At 41.7% G+C, this 20,292-nt stretch overlaps 1 protein-coding gene across 2 annotated transcripts in view; it reads right to left on the bottom strand.

Moving 5' to 3' along the window:
- Positions 1 to 20,292, bottom strand: part of LOC136881880 (oocyte zinc finger protein XlCOF6-like) — a 148,423-nt gene that overhangs the window by 40,687 nt on the left and 87,444 nt on the right. The window contains exon 3 of one of the 2 annotated variants that reach the window (XM_068229434.1): positions 17,518 to 19,894. The exons of the other annotated variant lie outside the window; for it this stretch is intronic. Within the exon in view, the coding sequence (XP_068085535.1) occupies positions 18,613 to 19,809 (1,197 nt within the window). The 5' untranslated portion in view covers positions 19,810 to 19,894 and the 3' untranslated portion in view covers positions 17,518 to 18,612. Of the gene's footprint in view, positions 1 to 17,517; positions 19,895 to 20,292 lie in introns of those variants that run through there. 2 annotated transcript variants of the gene reach the window in all.

Below are 20,292 nucleotides of genomic sequence, written 5' to 3'. Positions count from 1 at the left end.
GTGTATAGCCACCATCTTGTGCAATCGCCCATGGCCGGTATCTCTCTCCATAAGAGCCTATGTATAGCGGCCCTCTTTCGTAATCGCCCATAGCCGTCTCATAAGAGTCTATGTATAGCCGCCACCTTGCGCAGTAGCCTCTAAGCTAGCTTCCTCCATATAACCCTGTGTATAGCCGTCATCTTGTGCAATCGCCCATGGCCGGCTGATAGGATCCTCTGTATAGCCGCCATCTTGATCGAGCGTCCCTAGGCCATCCCATAAGAGCCCATGTATAACCGCATCTTGCACAAGCGCCGCTAGGCCATCTCATAAGAAGCTATGTATATTCGCCACCTTATGCAATTCGATAGCAGCCATTTTGGGCATGCGTCCCTAGGGCGTCTCATAAGAGCCTCCGTATAGCCGGCATCTTGTGCAAGCGCCACTAGCCCTTCCTATAAGAAGCTATATATAGTCGCCATCTTGCGCAAGCGTCCCTAGAGCGTCTCATAAGAGCCTATGTATAGCAGTCATCTTGCGCAAGCGCCCTTTAGCCGTCTGTGTATAGCCGCCATCTTGTGCAATTGGCGTCAAGAAGAGCATCTAGCCGTAGAATTGATGTTAGGCTCCTGCATGCGGTTAGGTGTGCTATCTTATGCTAATCTCCATTGCCCTACTACTGAAAATAACGTTGGGAAAAACATTTGGCCGTAAAACTGAGGTTACACCCCTTCAAGATAGCGGCTCTGACGTTAGACTCGCTCTCTTAGGCGCCAGGAAGGGCAACTCGTCGTAAAAGTGAGGTTGGGCCCCTCCATGAGGTTAGGTTTGTTCTCTTACGCGTAAAAGGTAAGGTTAAGCCCCTCCAAGATGGCGGATGTGTGTTTAAGCATGCAGTCTTAGCCAAAATAGCAATGACATTGCCACAGGTCAATGCGGCGGAGGGTCTGATTGAGGCGGCGGCAGCAGAACCTTCCACTTACACTACTTCCCGGCACTAAATGCAATACGCCATTTCGTTGTTTACTGAAAATTACGAACTGATTGTAATCGGTTATATGCACTACCGGGCTGAGTAGTTCAGACGATAGAGCCCAAGTATGCGGTTTCAATTCCGACTTTGCTCGGCGGTACTTGAAGGTGCTCACGTACGGAGATCTCATGTCGGCAGGTGTACCGGCACATGAAAGAACTCCTGAGGGACAAAATATTGGCACCTTTTTTGCTATGGGCTTTACGTCGCACCGACACAGATAGGTCTTATGGCGACGATGGGATAGGAAAGGCCTAGGAGTTGGAAGGAAGCGGCCGTGGCCTTAATTAAGGTACAGCCCCAGCATTTGCCTGGTGTGAAAATGGGAAACCACGGAAAACCATCTTCAGGGCTGCCGATAGTGGGATTCCAACCTACTATCTCCCGGATGCAAGCTCACAGCCGCGCGCCTCTATGCACACGGCCAACTCGTATTGGCACCTTAACGTCGCAGATAACCACAGAAGTGGTTATGGGAGTATAACAACAACAACAACAACAATAATAATAATAATAATAATAATAATAATAATAATAATAATAATAATAATAATAATAATAATAATAATAACTGTGCCGTGGGAAGTCTCCCCCGGCCCTTTGCATTCTATTCAGCCTGGCCAGGCTCTAATCTTACGCGTAACCTTGACACCGAGGTGTCAAATTTATTCGTCTTCTCTCTCCTAACGTTTTTGGAGCTGGGTTAATCCCCGTGGAAATTGGTAACAAATTATCTCTATCTGGTGGAATTACCTTCTTTTCGGTTTGGTACTGTTTGAGAATTTATTTACTAAATATATGCATTGATCTGCGCTCTCGCGGTGATTCCTTGAAACTGCGGGAAGAAATGAACCTTGTATGAGGCGCTCTCTACCTGAGCTTTCGTCCTACGATGCTCCGCCCACTAACCAATGAGAGCTCGCTTCCAGAAGAAAAGCTAATCTCCGATTATTGAGGTGGAGTCTGGCGTGAGTTGTGAATTGAGATGGACGCACAGTTCTTGCCTGTCTGGTGGGAGCGCATTCTGCCTCTTGTTATGGATGTGACTTGAAGAAAAATGTGAAAAGGGCCTCCCCCTTGGCCCTTCTTATGATCTTGGGTCTTTAATCAACGCGGGAGCTGTTTTAGATGGTATTTTTAGTTTAATCGTTGCATCGCTTCATCATCCAGAATGTAAGTTTTTTAAAAATGGCGTCTTGACGCCTTCCTAATTCAGTGAAAATTTTCGGCTATTCTACGAAACTAATTCTCTTCAGCTTCAATCAATTTCAGTATCCGTCGTGTAGTAATGATGGACTCTTACTTGAATGGAAGATCTCGGCCTTTTAAAAGAAATTTGGATATTGTTATTATCATTTTGAAAGATATCATTGAAACCTTTATTCGGGTGAAATATGTAAAATAATTTAAGAAGTTTCGAGGTTCGAGTACCTTACGCTCATGTGGTAAACCTTGGGTAAAGCTTGTAAAGTATCAATTTAACTACCTTATCGAAGCATGCTAAGCGAGTCTATTTATCCAGTTGAGTTCTAACCAAGTGGACAGTAATTATTTAATTATGGTGTGTTTGTGTTAGATTTTGTTCGTGTTTCTTGTTCCTCGTTCTTCCTTTCGTTCCCTTTATTCTGTTTATCCTTGTATCCGTGTTCACCCGTTACCATGCTTGATTCATGGCGTTTGTTGGTTACCATGCCAACGGTTTTGGTATTGATGTGATTATGCTTTATTCTGATTGATTTCTCTTCTCTTGGGTGACCTTGTGCTCGGATTTAAGGGATTTAATTTTTTTTATTTCGGTTTCCTTCTGTTTCTTCGGGGTCCTATGTATCGTGCTAAATTTTCTCCACTTCTTGATTTATTCCCTTGGTGAGAGCTCGGTGGATCTGGAAGACTTTAAAATGTATCCAATGTGTATTGATACTAGTGTCAAATTAACTTTGCTGGTATGATGAGGCCTCATTTATTTAATAATTTTGTGTTTTCCTTTGTTTTGGTGATTGATCATCCTATGTTTTAAAAGTTTTTATTTGATATCTTAATTCAAATTAATTTATACCTATATAATTTCTCCTGCGTTGAGTATTTTCTTTCTCTAACCTTCTAAAAGATTAACTCACTAAATAAATCATTTGTTTTAAATTGCCCTATGAATGTGTTGTTCTTCTTAAATTAACTAGTTGGTACCAGGTACGATTTTTCTTTCTCCTAGTTCCGGGTGGGTTTTCTTGGCCTTATTTATGGTAAGTATCTTGTTCTTGTTTTGTTTTGTGTTGATGATATTGCTCTGGGTTCGCTTCCAGCTTGTTCTCTTTATTCTCTTATTGTGTTCCAGTTTATTTTTCCTTTCTTTCTTGTTAATTTACTGCCGTGAACGTAGAGTGTCAGGTATGATCTACCTCACGGGACAGTATAGTGGTAGCAGAGCGTGGTTATTTGATTCACGTACCTGTAGCTCGTACCTACCCGTAGGTTGTTTGCATCATCTCTTATTTATTTTTACCTGGTAGCAAATCCTAGTTAGTTAAAGGAAGGGCATAGTGTAGAACTACTGTAATGTGCTCTTGTAAAAGAAATGCATTCGTCTTGTTTATTCTTAATATTTTTGTTTCATGTAATCTCTTCACGGTGTTTCGGGTCTTTCCTGTTCGTGTGAGTTGTGGTGACTGTTTGGTGTCATGAGTGTACAGTTGGTGATCCTGCGACCAGCTGTTTTGTTCGCTGTAACCTGCTTCCTTGTTTCCTGCCTCTCAGGTGTAGAGTGTCCTTGCTTTCTTCTTTCAACATAAATTGGTGAGTACAGATGATTCTTGATATTTGGCATTGTGGTACGAAAAAGTACCTTTTGAAATGGTGGTGGGTGTCCACTTGGGCCATAAGCATACTACTGTTAATCGTGTGCTCTCTGTGTTACATATGGCGTAGCTGTTTTAACATTCATTCTACGTACGTGTGTGTACCTTTTCTAGATCAGTGTGCATTAAATTTTAATTACTACTCGGTGAGCTCGTGTGATTTTGTTCACCGCGTGAAGAGCAGTTGTTTTCCTGTGTTTAATGTGTGTTTACATGTGATAGTTCGTGTTCTGGGAACGTCTTATGGTATTATCAGTTCTGGCTTTATGTTTTCATTCCCAAATTTAATATGGTGATTATTATTATTGTTTCCTGGCCTGTGTATTTGTCAAGGTGTGTACCAACATTTAATATGAGAAACTACTGTTTCTAAGAGTGTTCTGATGTGCTAGTACTGGCGTGTGAACCGAGATTTTACTCAACCTAAATTTAGGCCTAAGCATCGTGTGTTATTCATTTGTGCTACTGGTACTGTACCATCATATATCGGAAATTATCTTCTCCTAGCATCGTTATTACCTGTGGTCACGTATTTTAATTGTTTCCGGTGTAGTGTGATTTCCCTGGTGGTCGATTTTCCGTGTCGTTAGTGAAAATTTATCAGAAATACTGGCCTTAGGCTGGTTTGTTTCGGCTTTCATGCTTGGTGTGTTTCCTTTTTTCCTAAATTAAGTGAAACCTAACTGTGGTGAACTATTCAAGCTGGTTTTGAAATTTAATATGCTCTATTGTATACCAGTTATCTTGGCCTTGTAAACTCTTCTCCTATTATTATTTAAGATTTTTCCCTGCGGTGACTCCTTGGCCGGTCACGTTATTTACTGGTGGGATTGCTGAGCAAGCCTATAATGATTATATTAACCTTTGTAGCATTTATCTTAACCATCTATGGCTTCTGGATGTGATGACTCTGACTTTGTTCTGTGTTTGCTGATCTGTGCTGGCTGCGGGTAGGTGTTTGCAAATTTGCATGAATGAAGTATTTCATTTTTACCCTGTCTCGCAGTTGGTTTTGGTTGGTGAACTGCTGGGCAGAGGTTTGAGTAATTCACATCATCCCTAATATTGTGGAGTTATGGGGAAAGCATCAGTTATGGCGGTATGAGGTTAACCTGTGAGCATTTTGCCTGTATTTGATGTGAATATGTGCAGGTGGTACCTACGTTAGGCCTAACTAATATCGTTCTTATGCTCGCCTTGCTTCTTTTGAAAATTTATTGAAATTTACTGTTGAAAATTGTTTAACTAACCTTCTATTTGATATGAGCTGCCATGTATTAGTAACTTTTGAGTTATAATTATTTCTGAATTGTTTAAATTGTTTACCTTTCTGGGCTACTTGAGGTTCGGTCATTTTCTTGTGGTGATATCTTGACTGAGTATTGAAAATATATCTCCTGTATTATTTATTCTGGTGATCTGGGGACTGTCGTTGGTGATGTGTTCGTGCACCTGCTTGGCTATGGCTGGCCTGTGCTGATCGTGGAGCTATGCGTTGTCTATGACATGAGTAATACTTTACTTTTCCCTGTCTCACGGTTGGTGTGGGTTGGTGCGTGGCTGAGCGGTCGCTCGAGTCATTTCACCAAGGTTTTCGTTTGTGTGGGGTTATTGTGTAAGCATTCGTTGTCGTTAAATTCTGTCAGACTATTACTGTGTGGATGCCTTGTGGACCCTGTGTCTGGACCTATTCAGGTCTTTACTAGTTCATCTGTGCTGGTTATTGGCCGCTTGTAGTCTTCTATTTCTAACGGATACCGTGCTCTCCTATTAATTTAACCTGTTCCCTCGTTATGATGTAGTCACTTAGAGTAGGGCCCTTCCTCAAGTTTCTGGCTCATACATTTGGGTCTTGCTTTATTTATGTTAACTTGTGATTCCCGGAAAGGTTGTCCTGTTAACCTCCTTGCGGTTAGGTCTGGTTCATGTGTGGATATTCTTGGGTGACTAGGGGTATCTTGTATAGTTTGTGTGGTACTCTGCCATGGTCATTGTGTTCATGGAATTCCTATGTCGTGAAAATTTATAACCTATTCGTATTTAATTGCATTCCATTTTGAGTTGTGGATTCCATCGGCCTCCTTACCATTTCTACTGTGTTGGATTGCTGTTGAGCTAATGTGGTCTGTAGCCTGAGGATGGAAAAGCCTCTTAACCTAATAGGATTGGGCGCAGATCGGTGTTGGGTGATGATATTGGTACCAAGTATTTGTTGTTTGGGGTTTATATTTCGGGGTGGGCATGATAGTCTCGCAGCATCTCGTTGAGGGTTCTAAGTGTCCCTTTTTCCCTATTGGGGCTGGCGCATGCATGTTGGAGCTAGTCATGGATATTTTATGGTTTCTGTGTTGTTGGCTCATTGTGCCATGTCAGGTATGGACTGGTTGTTGGTCTTATTATTGTACCTTGTGTCTTCGTAGATTTGGAAATACCCTTCGGTGTGGGTCTATTGCTCTGATGGAATGATTTTAACTTGTTTTATGTAACTTGTTGGTTTTGTGTGTCCTGGTTTCTTCACTTTTGGTCTCACTGCGTTACCTGTTGAGCCGACGTTATCTTGTGTTCTATTGGTACTTCTTGTTAAAGCTCAGTTAATGTTCACCTGTCACTCTTTGACATTTTTTCTGTTCAGTGGATCTAATTTGTCTTCTGACAAGGTTGTTTGGACATCTTACCGTTCTGTGGAGTCATTAACTTGGTATGGGACTAGTTAATGGTCTTTAGGCGGTACCGAAGTCGCCCAACTGTTAGATTATGGGGTCTATGTGTTGAGTTCCTTTATTCTTCATTATCATTGAGCATTTGCTAACGACCTGCCATCTTTTCTGCCATGTATATTTTATTTTACCTTGTTTCATGGTTGTATGGAAGGGTACCTGCTTAGCGGTGATGCGGCAGTGTGAATCTGCGGATGTCATAATTATTAGCCCGGCTAGCTCCGAGGTCATGTAAAAGACAACCGGTAGTTTAGGTTGCGTAGGCCATTGCTCTAATTTCCTGATGGTCACTTGGTTTGCGGTGGATTTCATCGCCTTTTCTTATTTAATCAGGTGTCCTGCGTGAAAGAATGTTGTTGTGAATTCAATGAAGTTGGAGGTTTTGTGACTTCGGATTGGTTTTCCCTCCTGAATTTCTTTCATCCATTTTCTATTCCGTTATTCCTGTGGTGTTATCGAAGCAACCATTATGTATGTATTATTATCCATCCCAATATTAATCTTGGCTTGGTATTGTTGTTGCTTGTTCGGTTGTTGATGACAAACTTTTAGCGCACCTCACCATCTTATAGAATCTGAAGTCTCCTTCCTTACTGCCAACGTTATCTTGTCTCGAAGACTTTTCCTCTAACCCTTGGATATTTTCTATGTTTCCTTTCACTTCTTTTATTCAATCAGGTAATGTGCTGTGATTGGGGATGATGATCCAGTAATTGTTGTAAATTTTACTTGATTTCTCTGATAAAGTTTGGGAATTTTTGAACATGCATTCTTTGCTCACCGAGCAGTAGCATGGAGATGGTTTTACACTAATAGTTTGGAATTATGTGTACCTGGGAAAGTCAGCAACTGTAATGTGTTGTGGTTACGAAAGTGTACCTCTGGATATATGGGGGTTCTGTTATCTTCACTGTGGTTGATCTTGACCTGGTTTGGTAAAAACATGTGATGAATGCCTTAACTTGGCGTGTTGTCAAGTTTAGAATTCTATGGTGGTGCTGGTATTTTTTGGTGGCGGACTTGCACCGTGTGGTGAATCTGAAACTGATTATTGGGATGCTGTATGAAACTTGTGTCAGATGACTATTGCCTTAAAACCTTGAATATATGCTCGTACTTAAATTGTTTTTCATTCTGTGTTGCCAGTACTTTGGCACGTGACTTAAACTTGTGGAGATTGATCTTGTAACTGCTCTGTCGGTAAACCTAAGTCTTATGTGGTATGCTTTGGCCCAGGTTCAGTTGATGTAAGGTTAAAAATTTAAAATTTAATCTGTTAATTAGATCTTAGTTACCCGTTGAATGTATTCACCAATTTATCCTATTCTTCTTGTTTTCCTCCTTGCGCTTTAAGTCTTTTTTTTGCGGTAGTGCCAAATGTTGATTTTGATTTTGGAAACGAAACAAGAGGCTGCATTTCTTATATAAAAAAACTTGAAACCCGAAAACCATGACTTACTGTGAAATAATCTCAAATTTAATGCGGGATGTAATACCGAGAGATATTGCTAGGTTTAGTTGAATGCTGGAAGAAAATTTTAAGAATGCGTTGTGTGCAATTTTCCATGAAATATAAAGGTGAATTTATCTTCGGAGTATAATCAACACCGTGTATCCCATTGCGTGCCAAATTCAAATCTATTTGAAATTCACAATGTTGAAAATGTGACCTGAGTTAAACTATGTACTACTTGGAACCTATTATCTTTGATGCTCAATTTCTAAAACAATAACTGTGGTGTAAAAAACTCTTAAATGGATTTTTAGTGGAACCATTAAATGTGGTGAAAAATGGTGAACTCCGAGTTGAGTATTAGTGATGATCTTGAACATGATTTTAAGGTGGTACTTGACTTTAATCTACCTCTTGGTATTGTTCTATCTAATTGGATGTTTACTACTTGGACATGTGCTTGTGGACTGTGACACCAAAATTTATGTTACTTGGGACCACGGTGCAACGGAGAGGGGGGAGACTGACACCGAGCTGTCTTCTCTCTCCTAACGTTTTTGGAGCTGGGTTCATCCCCGTGGAAATTGGTAACTTCTTTTCGGTTTGGTACTGCTTGAGAATTTATTTACTAAATATATGCATTGATCTGCGCTCTCGCGGTGATTCCTTGAAACTGCGGGAAGAAATGAACCTTGTATGAGGCGCTCTCTACCTGAGCTTTCGTCCTACGATGCTCCGCCCACTAACCAATGAGAGCTCGCTTCCAGAAGAAAAGCTAATCTCCGATTATTGAGGTGGAGTCTGGCGTGAGTTGTGAATTGAGATGGACGCACGGTTCTTGCCTGTCTCGTGGGAGCGCATTCTGCCTCTTGTTATGGATGTGACTTGAAGAAAAATGTGAAAAGGGCCTCCCCCTTGGCCCTTCTTATGATCTTGGATCTTTAATCAACGCGGGAGCTGTTTTAGATGGTATTTTTAGTTTAATCGTTGCATCGCTTCATCATCCAGAATGTAAGTTTTTTAAAAATGGCGTCTTGACGCCTTCCTAATTCAGTGAAGATTTTCGGCTATTCTACGAAACTAATTCTCTTTAGCTTCAATCAATTTCAGTATCCGTCGTGTAGTAATGATGGACTCTTAACTGAATGGAAGATCTCGGCCTTTTAAAAGAAATTTGGATATTGTTATTATCATTTTGAAAGATATCATTGAAACCTTTATTCGGGTGAAATATGTAAAATAATTTAAGAAGTTTCGAGGTTCGAGTACCTTACGCTCATGTGGTAAACCTTGGGTAAAGCTTGTAAAGTATCAATTTAACTACCTTATCGAAGCATGCTAAGCGAGTCTATTTATCCAGTTGAGTTCTAACCAAGTGGACAGTAATTATTTAATTATGGTGTGTTTGTGTTAGATTTTGTTCGTGTTTCTTGTTCCTCGTTCTTCCTTTCGTTCCCTTTATTCTGTTTATCCTTGTATCCGTGGTCACCCGTTACCATGCTTGATTCATGGCGTTTGTTGGTTACCATGCCAACGGTTTTGGTATTGATGTGATTATGCTTTATTCTGATTGATTTCTCTTCTCTTGGGTGACCTTGTGCTCGGATTTAAGGGATTTAATTTTTTTATTTCGGTTTCCTTCTGTTTCTTCGGGGTCCTATGTATCGTGCTAAATTTTCTCCACTTCTTGATTTATTCCCTTGGTGAGAGCTCGGTGGATCTGGAAGACTTTAAAATGTATCCAATGTGTATTGATACTAGTGTCAAATTAACTTTGCTGGTATGATGAGGCCTCACTTATTTTATAATTTTGTGTTTTCCTTTGTTTTGGTGATTGATCATCCTATGTTTTAAAAGTTTTTATTTGATATCTTAATTCAAATTAATTTATACCTTTATAATTTCTCCTGCGTTGAGTATTTTCTTTCTCTAACCTTCTAAAAGATTAACTCACTAAATAAATCATTTGTTTTAAATTGCCCTATGAATGTGTTGTTCTTCTTAAATTAACTAGTTGGTACCAGGTACGATTTTTCTTTCTGCTAGTTCCGGGTGGGTTTTCTTGGCCTTATTTATGGTAAGTATCTTGTTCTTGTTTTGTTTTGTGTTGATGATATTGCTCTGGGTTCGCTTCCAGCTTGTTCTCTTTATTCTCTTATTGTGTTCCAGTTTATTTTTCCTTTCTTTCTTGTCAATTTACTGCCGTGAACGTAGAGTGTCAGGTATGATCTACCTCACGGGACAACCTTATATTTGTAACTGTTTTCTTGTATGTGTGTATTTTATGTATTCATTTCTCAGCCTGCCTTCCCTCCCTTAATAAAATGTCATTTCTTAATTATTATGTATGGCCCCAGAGGAAGTGGATATTTCCCACTCTGGAAGCGTTTCCCCTCTTCTCATGCCTCCATGTCTTTGGGCTACTTCCCCTGCCCCTTTCGGGGCATCCGATCGCTGTTGACTCGCTGGACACGTCACCTCGCTCCTTCGGAATGTCACGGTTGACCAAACTGAGAGAGAAGATTCTGCTTCTCGTGCTTGAAGGCACCTGGTTCCATGCGGAGGTCAATCTAGGTTCCACTGACATGGAGGTAGGCGCTGAAATTTCTATACTTCCCCGATTTCTTACCAAGTAAGAAAGGGTATGAGGTGGTTGGACCCCTTTTAGTATTGTAATGATATGAAATCAAGGTGTTAGGTTTGCGCAAAACTTATTTGTAATTTTCTTGTAAAAGTCTTCTTGGTGCGTTTACGTAGAGCTAATGCTCGTTACTTCTTGCGCTATTTTCCACTTCTGCCGTGGCAGTTTGTTTGATGAGGCATGTCGTACCCCTTGCATGGGATCTTTAAATTGTAAAGTCTTTCATTATGAGTTGTAAAGCCATGGGTAATGTGATTTGAGGTTCCTTATAATGAAGTGGCAAGGTTTTACGCACCTTCGTGTAATGCCAAGTAATGTGTAAGTCGCACCTGTTAGAAACTCGTAGGGTTTCTCTGCAGTTCTAAGAGCTGTTGAGATGTTATGGTAAACTTGTGTTATTCTAAAGTGTAACTTAATACTTTTAGATTGTTAGCCACGTATTTTCTAGAATTACCTGTTGGTATTCGGCGATAATATGAAGTGGGATACCCTCCTCTTAAGCTTGTATTATCTGTATTATAAATTACTTGGGCTGGTTCCCTAGGTGAACTTGTGTCAAGGTTGTATATATTATACCAGAATGTTTTACAATATATTGGATAGAGAGTCTGACGGAGTTTATGTTTAAGGTGCGTAGCGAATGTTGTTATCAAAACAAGGCACTTTGATTTCGACTGCTTATCTGTCCAGCCCCAAAGGCCCACCACTTCCTTCTCTTTCCCTACGCTTGCCAAAGGTTGGCACAGTTCTGCTAGCAGAGCGGTCGTGGTTAGATGGGGCTGACCAAGGATCAACCGCTGTATAAGCTTGGGAGAGACGAGTGCCCTGAGGTTGTATACGTCTGTGGGATCCCTGAATTTCTTTATTTTACCGTATAATGGCTACTCGAGATGTAGCATATCCTGGGGCTCTGCGGAAGGATGAACTTTTGTACGAATTAGCTATTTACGGCTTGGAATCTAGAGACACTGTTAAGAGTGACGAGGTATTGTTAAGAGCTAACTTACACAATGTAATCTCTGTGCCCAACCTAACTGACGGCGAGGTTGGTGGAGCGGTCTCAGTGACTGAAGCAAACCTATCTGATATTTTGTCAGTAATGCAGTTTCTAGAGAGCGATGTAGCATCGAACCACCAACTTAGAAGAGTTCAAGGTCGCATTACTCACTACCTTCACCGTATCGAAGGCCTACTCTCATTAACCTTCAAGGGGGAACTAGGAACCAAATTAAGGATTTAGAAGCTAAGGCCGGTAGCCTTTTAGAGAAGGTCGACTCGTGGCTTAGTAAGTTGGCTGTTAAGGACAAATATGCTTGGTGTAGTTTTAGGTGAAGACGATTTGGGTAAACATCAAGCGAATTTAGAATCGGTACAGCACCATCCCTTACAGTCCACCATATCGTCATATGTCTCACCCTTTTCTAATATTCGCCATCCGTTGACCTTGATCTTAAAAGAGGCTCGATATTATTGCGTAAATTCGGCGAGCGATACTGTTTCCTTCCTGCGTTTTCTCGTAGAGTCCCAAGACCATACCTCGGTCTTTGGATTATCACACGCTCGTATGTTACAGATTATTTATCCGCTTGCACTTGGTGTTTTGTCGCAAAAGATAGTTCATGCAATTGCTGAGCATATGTCCATTCAACAGTCTCATGCATATTTATTAACACATTTCATTCTGGCTCGGACATTTAATTCCTTTATTCAAAGTTACTATTTTAGAATGCAGCGCGTTGACGAGTCCTTATCGGACTTCATTTCTGACATCAAATTTTATGCGAGTGTCTTTGCGTTGAACTACTCGGAAGAGCAAATTATCTCAACCATCGTAGAGGGGATTTCTCCTGTTTACCGCTCCTGTTTGTGTATTGCGGCCCATCCTCGCAATTTTTTGGAGTTGGAGGCGATGGTAGTATCCGCCGAAGGAGTTCGTCCTGCGGACTCTGCGTGATCCCTCCGTGCCTAAGGCTCTTAGTACTCCTTCGTCACACAAGTCAGGGAATGTAAGGAAATGCTATGCCTGCAGCTCGTCAGAACATCTGCGAAACCGCTGCCCAGTTAAATTTTCGGAAGCGCGGTCTTCTGGAGTTAGCACTGGCGTAAATGGGCAATCAAGGACCAGTAGGTTGGTTTGCTTTAAGTGTGGTCTAGCTGGTCATTCGGCGAGAAATTGTCCGGCAACTTCGAGTTCCAGTTGAGTAGGTGACGGGCAGTCGTGGATATTCCGACTGATGAACCCCGTGTGTCAATGGTGATAAGGGTCTGCCTATTGATCATCCTACTAGTGTCCGGTAAAGTGTTTAAGCATCTCGTCCAATCTTGAAGGTCCTGTTCCCTTTATTAAGGTTGATGGCGGTAACGAACCCGTATCTGCACTGTTAGACTCTGGCATTGTGGTTTCCTTCATAAGTTAGAAGTGGTATGCCGCCCATAAGTCTATTTGTAAGTTTTCGGACTTGGAACCTGTTCCATTTTGGTGCGTATCAGCCAACTCTTCGAACGTAGAGATTAGGGGTTTGGTTAGGGCAAAAATTCGAATCTCTAACTTCTCTTCGAAATTTCCATTTTTAGTAGCTGTAAATTTGTCCTGCCCCATCATCTTAGGAACAATTGTTTTCTTATTGAGGATTAATTTTAGACTTCCAGAATAACACTTGTTGCTTTAAATTTTGTAATTCTGTAAGAATGCCGCTAGCTTTTTAAAATTCTGCTTCTATCCGTTCGGTTACGCCCCCTCAGAGCAAGATGGTGTGTGGCCTTAGCCATCTGCCTGAGAATCAGGCGCAGAGTGTGAGGGAGTTATGTGGCGAATTTTCCGACGTTGTTTCCGAGAAATAGGGTATGACTAATGTGTTGGACTATAAAATCGAAGTCTCGGATCCTACTCCTGTAAAAATTTCTCCTTATCGACTATCTCCTCCTAAGGTCAAGGTCTTGAAGTAGATCGTCGATAAAATGCTCGATCAGGGAATCATTCCGCCTTCCACCTCGGCCTACTCGTCTCCCATTTTTCTCGTCCCTAAACCGCAGGGCGGCTTCAGGCCGGTTCTTGACGATAGGGTCCTAAATAAGAAAATTGTGTTACAGTCGGTTCCTCTCCCTGATTTACACTCGTGCTTTTCATGGTTTAGGAAGGCCCGCTATTTTACGGTTTTAGATCTAAATCAAGCTTATTATCAGATTCCCCTGGCCGAAGAATCTCGCCATTTAACCGCATTCGCCACCGACTGGAATTTATACGAGTTCTGTCGGATACCTTTTGGCATTTGCTCAGGCGCCGCGGTGCTATCCAGGCTACTGGATATGATATTTTCAGATCTTAAGTTCAATTACCTCTACCATTATTTGAACGATTTAGTCGTCTATTCGGAAAGTTTTGAGGAGCACTTGGTACACCTCAAGGAGGTATTGACCCGTCTCCGTAAGGCTGGGCTCACGGTTAAGCTCTCGAAGGTCTCTTTTGCGAAGCCACAAATGTCATTCCTTGGACATATCTTTTCTCCTGGCGGTGTGTCTGTCGATTTGTCCCGAACTCATGCTATTCGCGAGTTCCCCCTTAAAAGCCCGTAAAAGGGTTTGCTCGTTTTGTCGGCATGATAAACATTTTCCGGAAATTTATCCCCGATTTGGCTAAGCGTGCTGCCAAACTGAACGCTCTCCGTCGAAAAGGTGTTAAATTTGAGTGGGGACCCTCCCAGCAAGCAGCCTTCGAAGACCTCAAGCTAGCTATCTCTAACGCCCCAGTCATAGCCGTGCCTGACTTTTCGAAAACGTTTGTGGTTCAAACTGATGCATCTTCATCTGCAGTCGCTGCTGTTTTAATGCAGGACTCCGAGTTAGGGAGACGTCCCATCGCGTATGCACCCAGAACCCTTTCTCCCCTGGAATCTAAGTTGGACGGACTCGCTGTGCTATTTGCCCTCGAGAAATTTCGAACGTATTTGGAACACGTCATTTTGAACTTGACACGGACAACCAGGCGTTGAGCTGGGTCTTGAGTAGGCCCAGAATGACTGGTCGTTTAGCTCGTTGAGGAATTAGGATTTCAGCTTTCAAGTTTGATGTCCGTCATATTCGGGGCACGGAAGATGTAGTAGCCGACTCTCTAAGTCGTATGTTTTATCATAGCATTGAACAGGAAGACGACTTAGACCCGGATCCTTTAACATCCTTGTCGATTTCTGGGGCAATTTTGGACGATGCTCCCCTTCTATACCATGATATTACTAAGCTTCAAGCTGAAGATTCTGAGTTAAGACCAGTTATTCAGGAGTTAAAGGGAGCCCGGTTGCTCCTTATATTCTCAGAAATTTTGTTATTTGTTCTCATTCTCGCCACGATCAGGAGATGAATGTGGTGGTACCCACGGTTTTGATTCCAATGATATTCAAATATTATCATGAAACTCTTCTTGCCGGGCATCAAGCTGTATTTAAAACTAGCGAAAAATCAGGGAGTATTTTATTTGGGAGGGGATGGATGGAGAAATTCGTCAAGGCCTGTAAGATCTGCAGGATCAGTAAGCCGGCGATTAGTACCAAGGTAGGACTATTGTCATCGATTCAAGCGACGCGCCCCATAGAGCGTATCTTTATCGACTACGTCGGCTCTCCCCAAGTCGAAAGGAGAGGGGAACCGTTTCATCGTAGTTTGTGCGGATGGTTTTTCTTGCTTTACGTGGTTGTTTCCGACTAAGTGGGCTACTACTAATGCCACCATAAAAGGTTTGAAGAGCATTTTTTCAACCTTTGGGCCCTGTCAGTTTTAGTCTCTGATAGTGCGAAAGCTTTTACGTCTAACCCGTTCCGGAAGTTTTGCTTTGGCCTGTCCATCTCGCATGTTACGACCTCCGCGTACTAGCCTCAGCCGTCGTACGCAGAGCGGGTAAATCGTAATTTAAGTTCCGCTCTCATTGCCTTCCATCATCTGGATGCTTCGAGGTGGGACACATCTATCTTATGGCTAGCCTCTGCTTTCAATACTGCTATCCATGAGGCGCATAAAATGACGCCCTTTTCGCTTATGCTTTCATTCGTTCCTAATTCCCCATATCCAACTTACGGAGCATGAGTGACTTGTTACCCGAGAATATTCACCCTCGTCGTATTACGGCTAGTTGGAAACGTGCTAGGCAAAATTTGAAAGTTTCTCATTTGAGATTGCAACAAAACTACAATCAGGGGCGTAAGCCTACCAGCCTGGCCGTCGGCGATAAGGTTTTTGTAAAAAAAATTGTTCCCTCTGGTAAGCTTGCCCCTCGGTTCTGGGGACCGTGTACTATATTGGTGTTTCTTACTCCTGTTTCGCTGCTACTTAGAGACCCGGTCGGGCAGAGAATATTTAGGGTCCACATCTCCGAGGTGAAACCGGCGTAGTCGCTGGTTTGAGCTGAGGTTTATTATCCTCCAATTGCCCTCTTTCGAAATACTCAAGGAAGGTTTCCTAATGTTATATTGGCATTCTAGTAGTAAGCCTATGTTTAGGGCGATTTATGTATTATCTATTGTTTGTGTGTCAATTTTCCTCCTTCCACCTCACGCCTTAATAACTACATCTCGTTTACTTTTGTTCTCTCGTTACCTCCATGTCAGATGCCTAGTCGCTTCCTGGCCTGGCCCCATGCCTTCCCGTTGGTCCTTCCGTTACTCGGCAATAAGTTCAAAAGACACTGTCGGCTCTGTATTGATTGTTCCTGCTTTTTGGAGAACCCATCTTGCCTGAGTTCGCCGGGAGGGCCCCCCGATGCAGCCGGCTGGTGTGTACCTGCTTATTATGAACTTCAATTAATTACATCGACCTGTCACCTTTTGAGTTGGTCGTGCCCTGGTGCTTCGCAACTAGTTATATGAGAAGTTGCTTCATTCTACTGTGCTCTGTGGAAGGACTGTTCGGAAATTCTGTCTATATAATTTTCGACCAGTTGGGTTGAATTCACATCTGTGGACCTTGTTGCCTGTTTTTCGGCGCGTTACCATTGGACCAGTACTCAAGGACGTGTTCCCTGCTGCGCCGAGCAAGTTTCTTGCTTTGAAACAAGTCCTATCTCTATTGCTACTGACATATGGCGTGCTCAAGATACCTCAATGATGAATGAACTTGCCTTCTCCTTCAAAAAGCTATTTCCTTCCCGTGCTTTGGCTTAAGGCGGTGATATCTGTGCCTTGGGAAGTCTTCCCCGTCCTTGGTATTTTATTCTCCCTGGCCAGGCTCTAATCTTACGTGTAATCTTATATTTGTAACTGTTTATTTTATTTATTCATTCCTTAGCCTGCCTTCCCTCCCTTAATAAACTGTCATTCCTTAATTATTAAGTATGCCCCTGAGGTAGTGGATATTTCTCACTCTGGAAGCATTTCCCCTGTTCTCATGCCTCGATGTCTTTGGGCTACTTCCCCTGCCCCTTTCGCGGATCCAATCGTTGTTGACTCGTCCGACACGTCACCTCGCCCCTTGGGCAAGGTCACGGTTGATCGCACTGAGAGAGAAGATTCTGTATCTCGTGCTTGAAGGCGACGCACACTTACTATTAAAAGACACATTCCTCGTCTTGCAAGTAATCAGAAAGGAAACCGTTTTATGTCGGAACTAAACAGGGCATTTCTGAAGAAAAAGGACGGCAGAAATCTAACAAAATGTTATATAGAATGGAAATATAAAAATTATTGTCGATAAAATCATTCGAGATTCTAAAATTAATGGAACACTGCTTGGTAAATAATAAATTATGAAACTGGTAGGAAGTTATAAAAGAGTCAACAGCCATTGCACCACATATCCTGATTTATTCTTTACAAACAAGTGCAAACTGGAAAATAAGTTTGATACCTTTGAGAATTACAATTTACCTCCTGATATTATGAGTTACCATCAATTACAGATGTAATGATGTAAATTGTATGTGACAAGAAATTACATTTAAAAGGTTTGTCCATATAAACTGGTAGTATACATGAATTGTGTACAACTAGTGACAAGTAAATAACAATATCATTGTGTATAATTTCTACTGCTCATTTATCTCAAGTTGCCATCGCATTTGTGCTGCTTTTCAGCACATGAATTCCATTTCTCTAATAAATCAAATTCCCCTTTTCTGCAATACGAGGTCATTTACTACCTCCCAAAATAATGTTTTAAACAAGAATTACCTGCTTGTGCCGCCCCTCATGATATGATACATCAAGATTACAAACAATACAGGTGACTACACATTTAATAGATTTCGGACAACTTAATCAGTTGTAGACTATAGCACGGGGCACTATTATAGAGAAAATACACGTGCATAACAGTATTTTGGAGTGTCATCGAGCTCGAAGTTTGGAACTGTAGGTTGCTGAGCGGCAACAAAATAATTCTATTCATACAAGAAAGCAAAGATCTACTTCCACTGTTTTTTCACACAATTACACTTTCAAAGATATTTCCACAAATCGAACATCTAATCAGCCATACTCCACAGTAAGTAGAGAGAAGGGCATTAACGGGAACTTACTGGACAAACAAACCTTCAGGCACAGCAAAACTCCACGTCACTTCTCCAGAGACAGATAAGAATTTTGTGTAATAATAACAATAATGATTCTGAGCCACACATCCTGGCTGTTGTTCAAGGAAAGACCTGTTAGAAAAACGTGGCACTGTACACATGAGAAAAGTGTGGCCTCAATCGTGTGTTAGTGGACTGGTAACATCGACAATTTTACCAATGAGAAAATTTACTATCGTATACATACGCAGATTCATTACCAGAACGTGGACTCTCTCAAGTATACATAAGCAATTTTCCCTACATAGTCGTATTGTCTTGACGCTCCCCCGTGTGCGTACGTAGGTGTGTTCAGAGAAGAGAACTTTAAGAAAACTTATTACCACTATGTACAATCAGATATTGCCGAAGATGCGAGTTTTAGAGTAATCTTAGAACTACATTAATCACAGGAATGCGGGTGGTCACCAGTATGTGTAAGCAAGTGTTGCCGAAGACTTGCCTTTTGAGTAAACTTGGAACCGCATTGATCACAAGAAAATCGACGCTCTCCAGTATGTGTAAGAAGGTGTTGCCGAAGACTTGCCTTGTGAGTAAAATTAAGACCGCAAAGATCACAGGAGTGTCGACGCTCTCCAGTATGTAAAGCCAGGTGTTGCCGAAGACTTGCCTTTCGAGTAAACTTAGAACCGCACTGATGACATGAATGAGGGCGTTCTCCAGTATGTGTAAGAATGTGACGTCGAAGAGTCAACTTCAGAGTAAACTTAGAACCGCATTCATCACATGAATGTGGCCGCTCTTCTGTATGTGAAACCAGGTGTCGCTGAAGGCTTGCCTTTTGAGTAAATTCAGAACCACATTGATCACAGGAATGTTGACGCTCTCCAGTATGTGTAACAAGGTGTCGCCGAAGAGTAGACTTCAGAGCAAACTTACAACCGCATTCGTTACAGGAATGTGGCCGCTCTCCAGTATGTGTTAGCAGGTGTCGCCGAAGATCTGCCTTTTTATTAAAGTTAGAACCACATTGATCACAGGAATGTTGACGCTGTCCAATATGTGTAACTAGGTGTCGGCGAAGATTTACCTTTTTATTAAAGGTAGAACCACATTGATCACAGGAATGCGGCCGCTCTTCTGTATGTGAAACCAGGTGTCGCTGAAGGCTTGCCTTTTGAGTAAAGTTAGAACCACATTGATCACAAGAATGTTGACGTTCTCCAGTATGTGTAACAAGGTGTCGCTGAAGATTTGCCTTTTGAGTAAAGTTAGAACCACATTGATCACATGAATGTTGACGCTCTCCAGTATGTGTAACAAGGTGTCGCTGAAGATCTGCCTTTTTATTAAAGTTAGAACCACATTGATCACAAGAATGTTGACGCTCTCCAGTATGTGTAAGCAGGTGTCGCTGAAGACTTGCCTTTTTATTAAAGTTAGAACCACATTGATCACAGGAATGTAGCCGCTCACCACTATGTGTATGCATGTGTTGCCGAAGATGCGACTTCTGAGAAAACTCAGAACCACATTCATTACAAGGAAATGCCCACTGGCTAATAGGATGGACTGACCTTCGATCAGAGGCTGAGAACTTGTGTAGGTTGCATTCATTACAAGTGGACAAAATGCACATTACCTCACTTCCTTTTTTCAATATCTTGCACCTATTGTTACAAGTACTCACAGGACCTCCGGTCAATAATGCAACGCTCCCAAATCTAGAAAACAGCAAACTAAAAGTTATTACATTGTACGATCAAGATAACACAATCAAATACAATATCCAGAAGCCAACTCAACATAAGTACAAAGACTGCTTCTTATCCATTCCATAGCACTCCAAATCTCAATAATTCCAGATAAAGGCTCTAACACATAAGCCCATATAATTTCCAATTGCCAAATAGAATATATGATAGCTTTGCACTTAACCACAGCATATCCAAATAATTCAAGAGGGTCCAATATGGAAGGAATTAATGCGAGATTGCTTCCCTTAGTGATTTCATTACGTGCATTCTTGAACTTTGTATTACATTGTCATCGCATTTAGGATGCCAAATAATAATTAATGTTTTAATAGCTTCATCCTTAGTGAGATTACATGTTGACAAGA

Source organism: Anabrus simplex, chromosome 10 (genome assembly GCF_040414725.1).
Source record: "Anabrus simplex isolate iqAnaSimp1 chromosome 10, ASM4041472v1, whole genome shotgun sequence".
In the NCBI taxonomy this organism is placed as follows: Eukaryota; Metazoa; Arthropoda; class Insecta; order Orthoptera; family Tettigoniidae; genus Anabrus; species Anabrus simplex.
The sequence above is the reverse complement of the archived record's forward strand: the minus strand, read 5'-3'. Positions and strand labels throughout refer to the sequence as shown.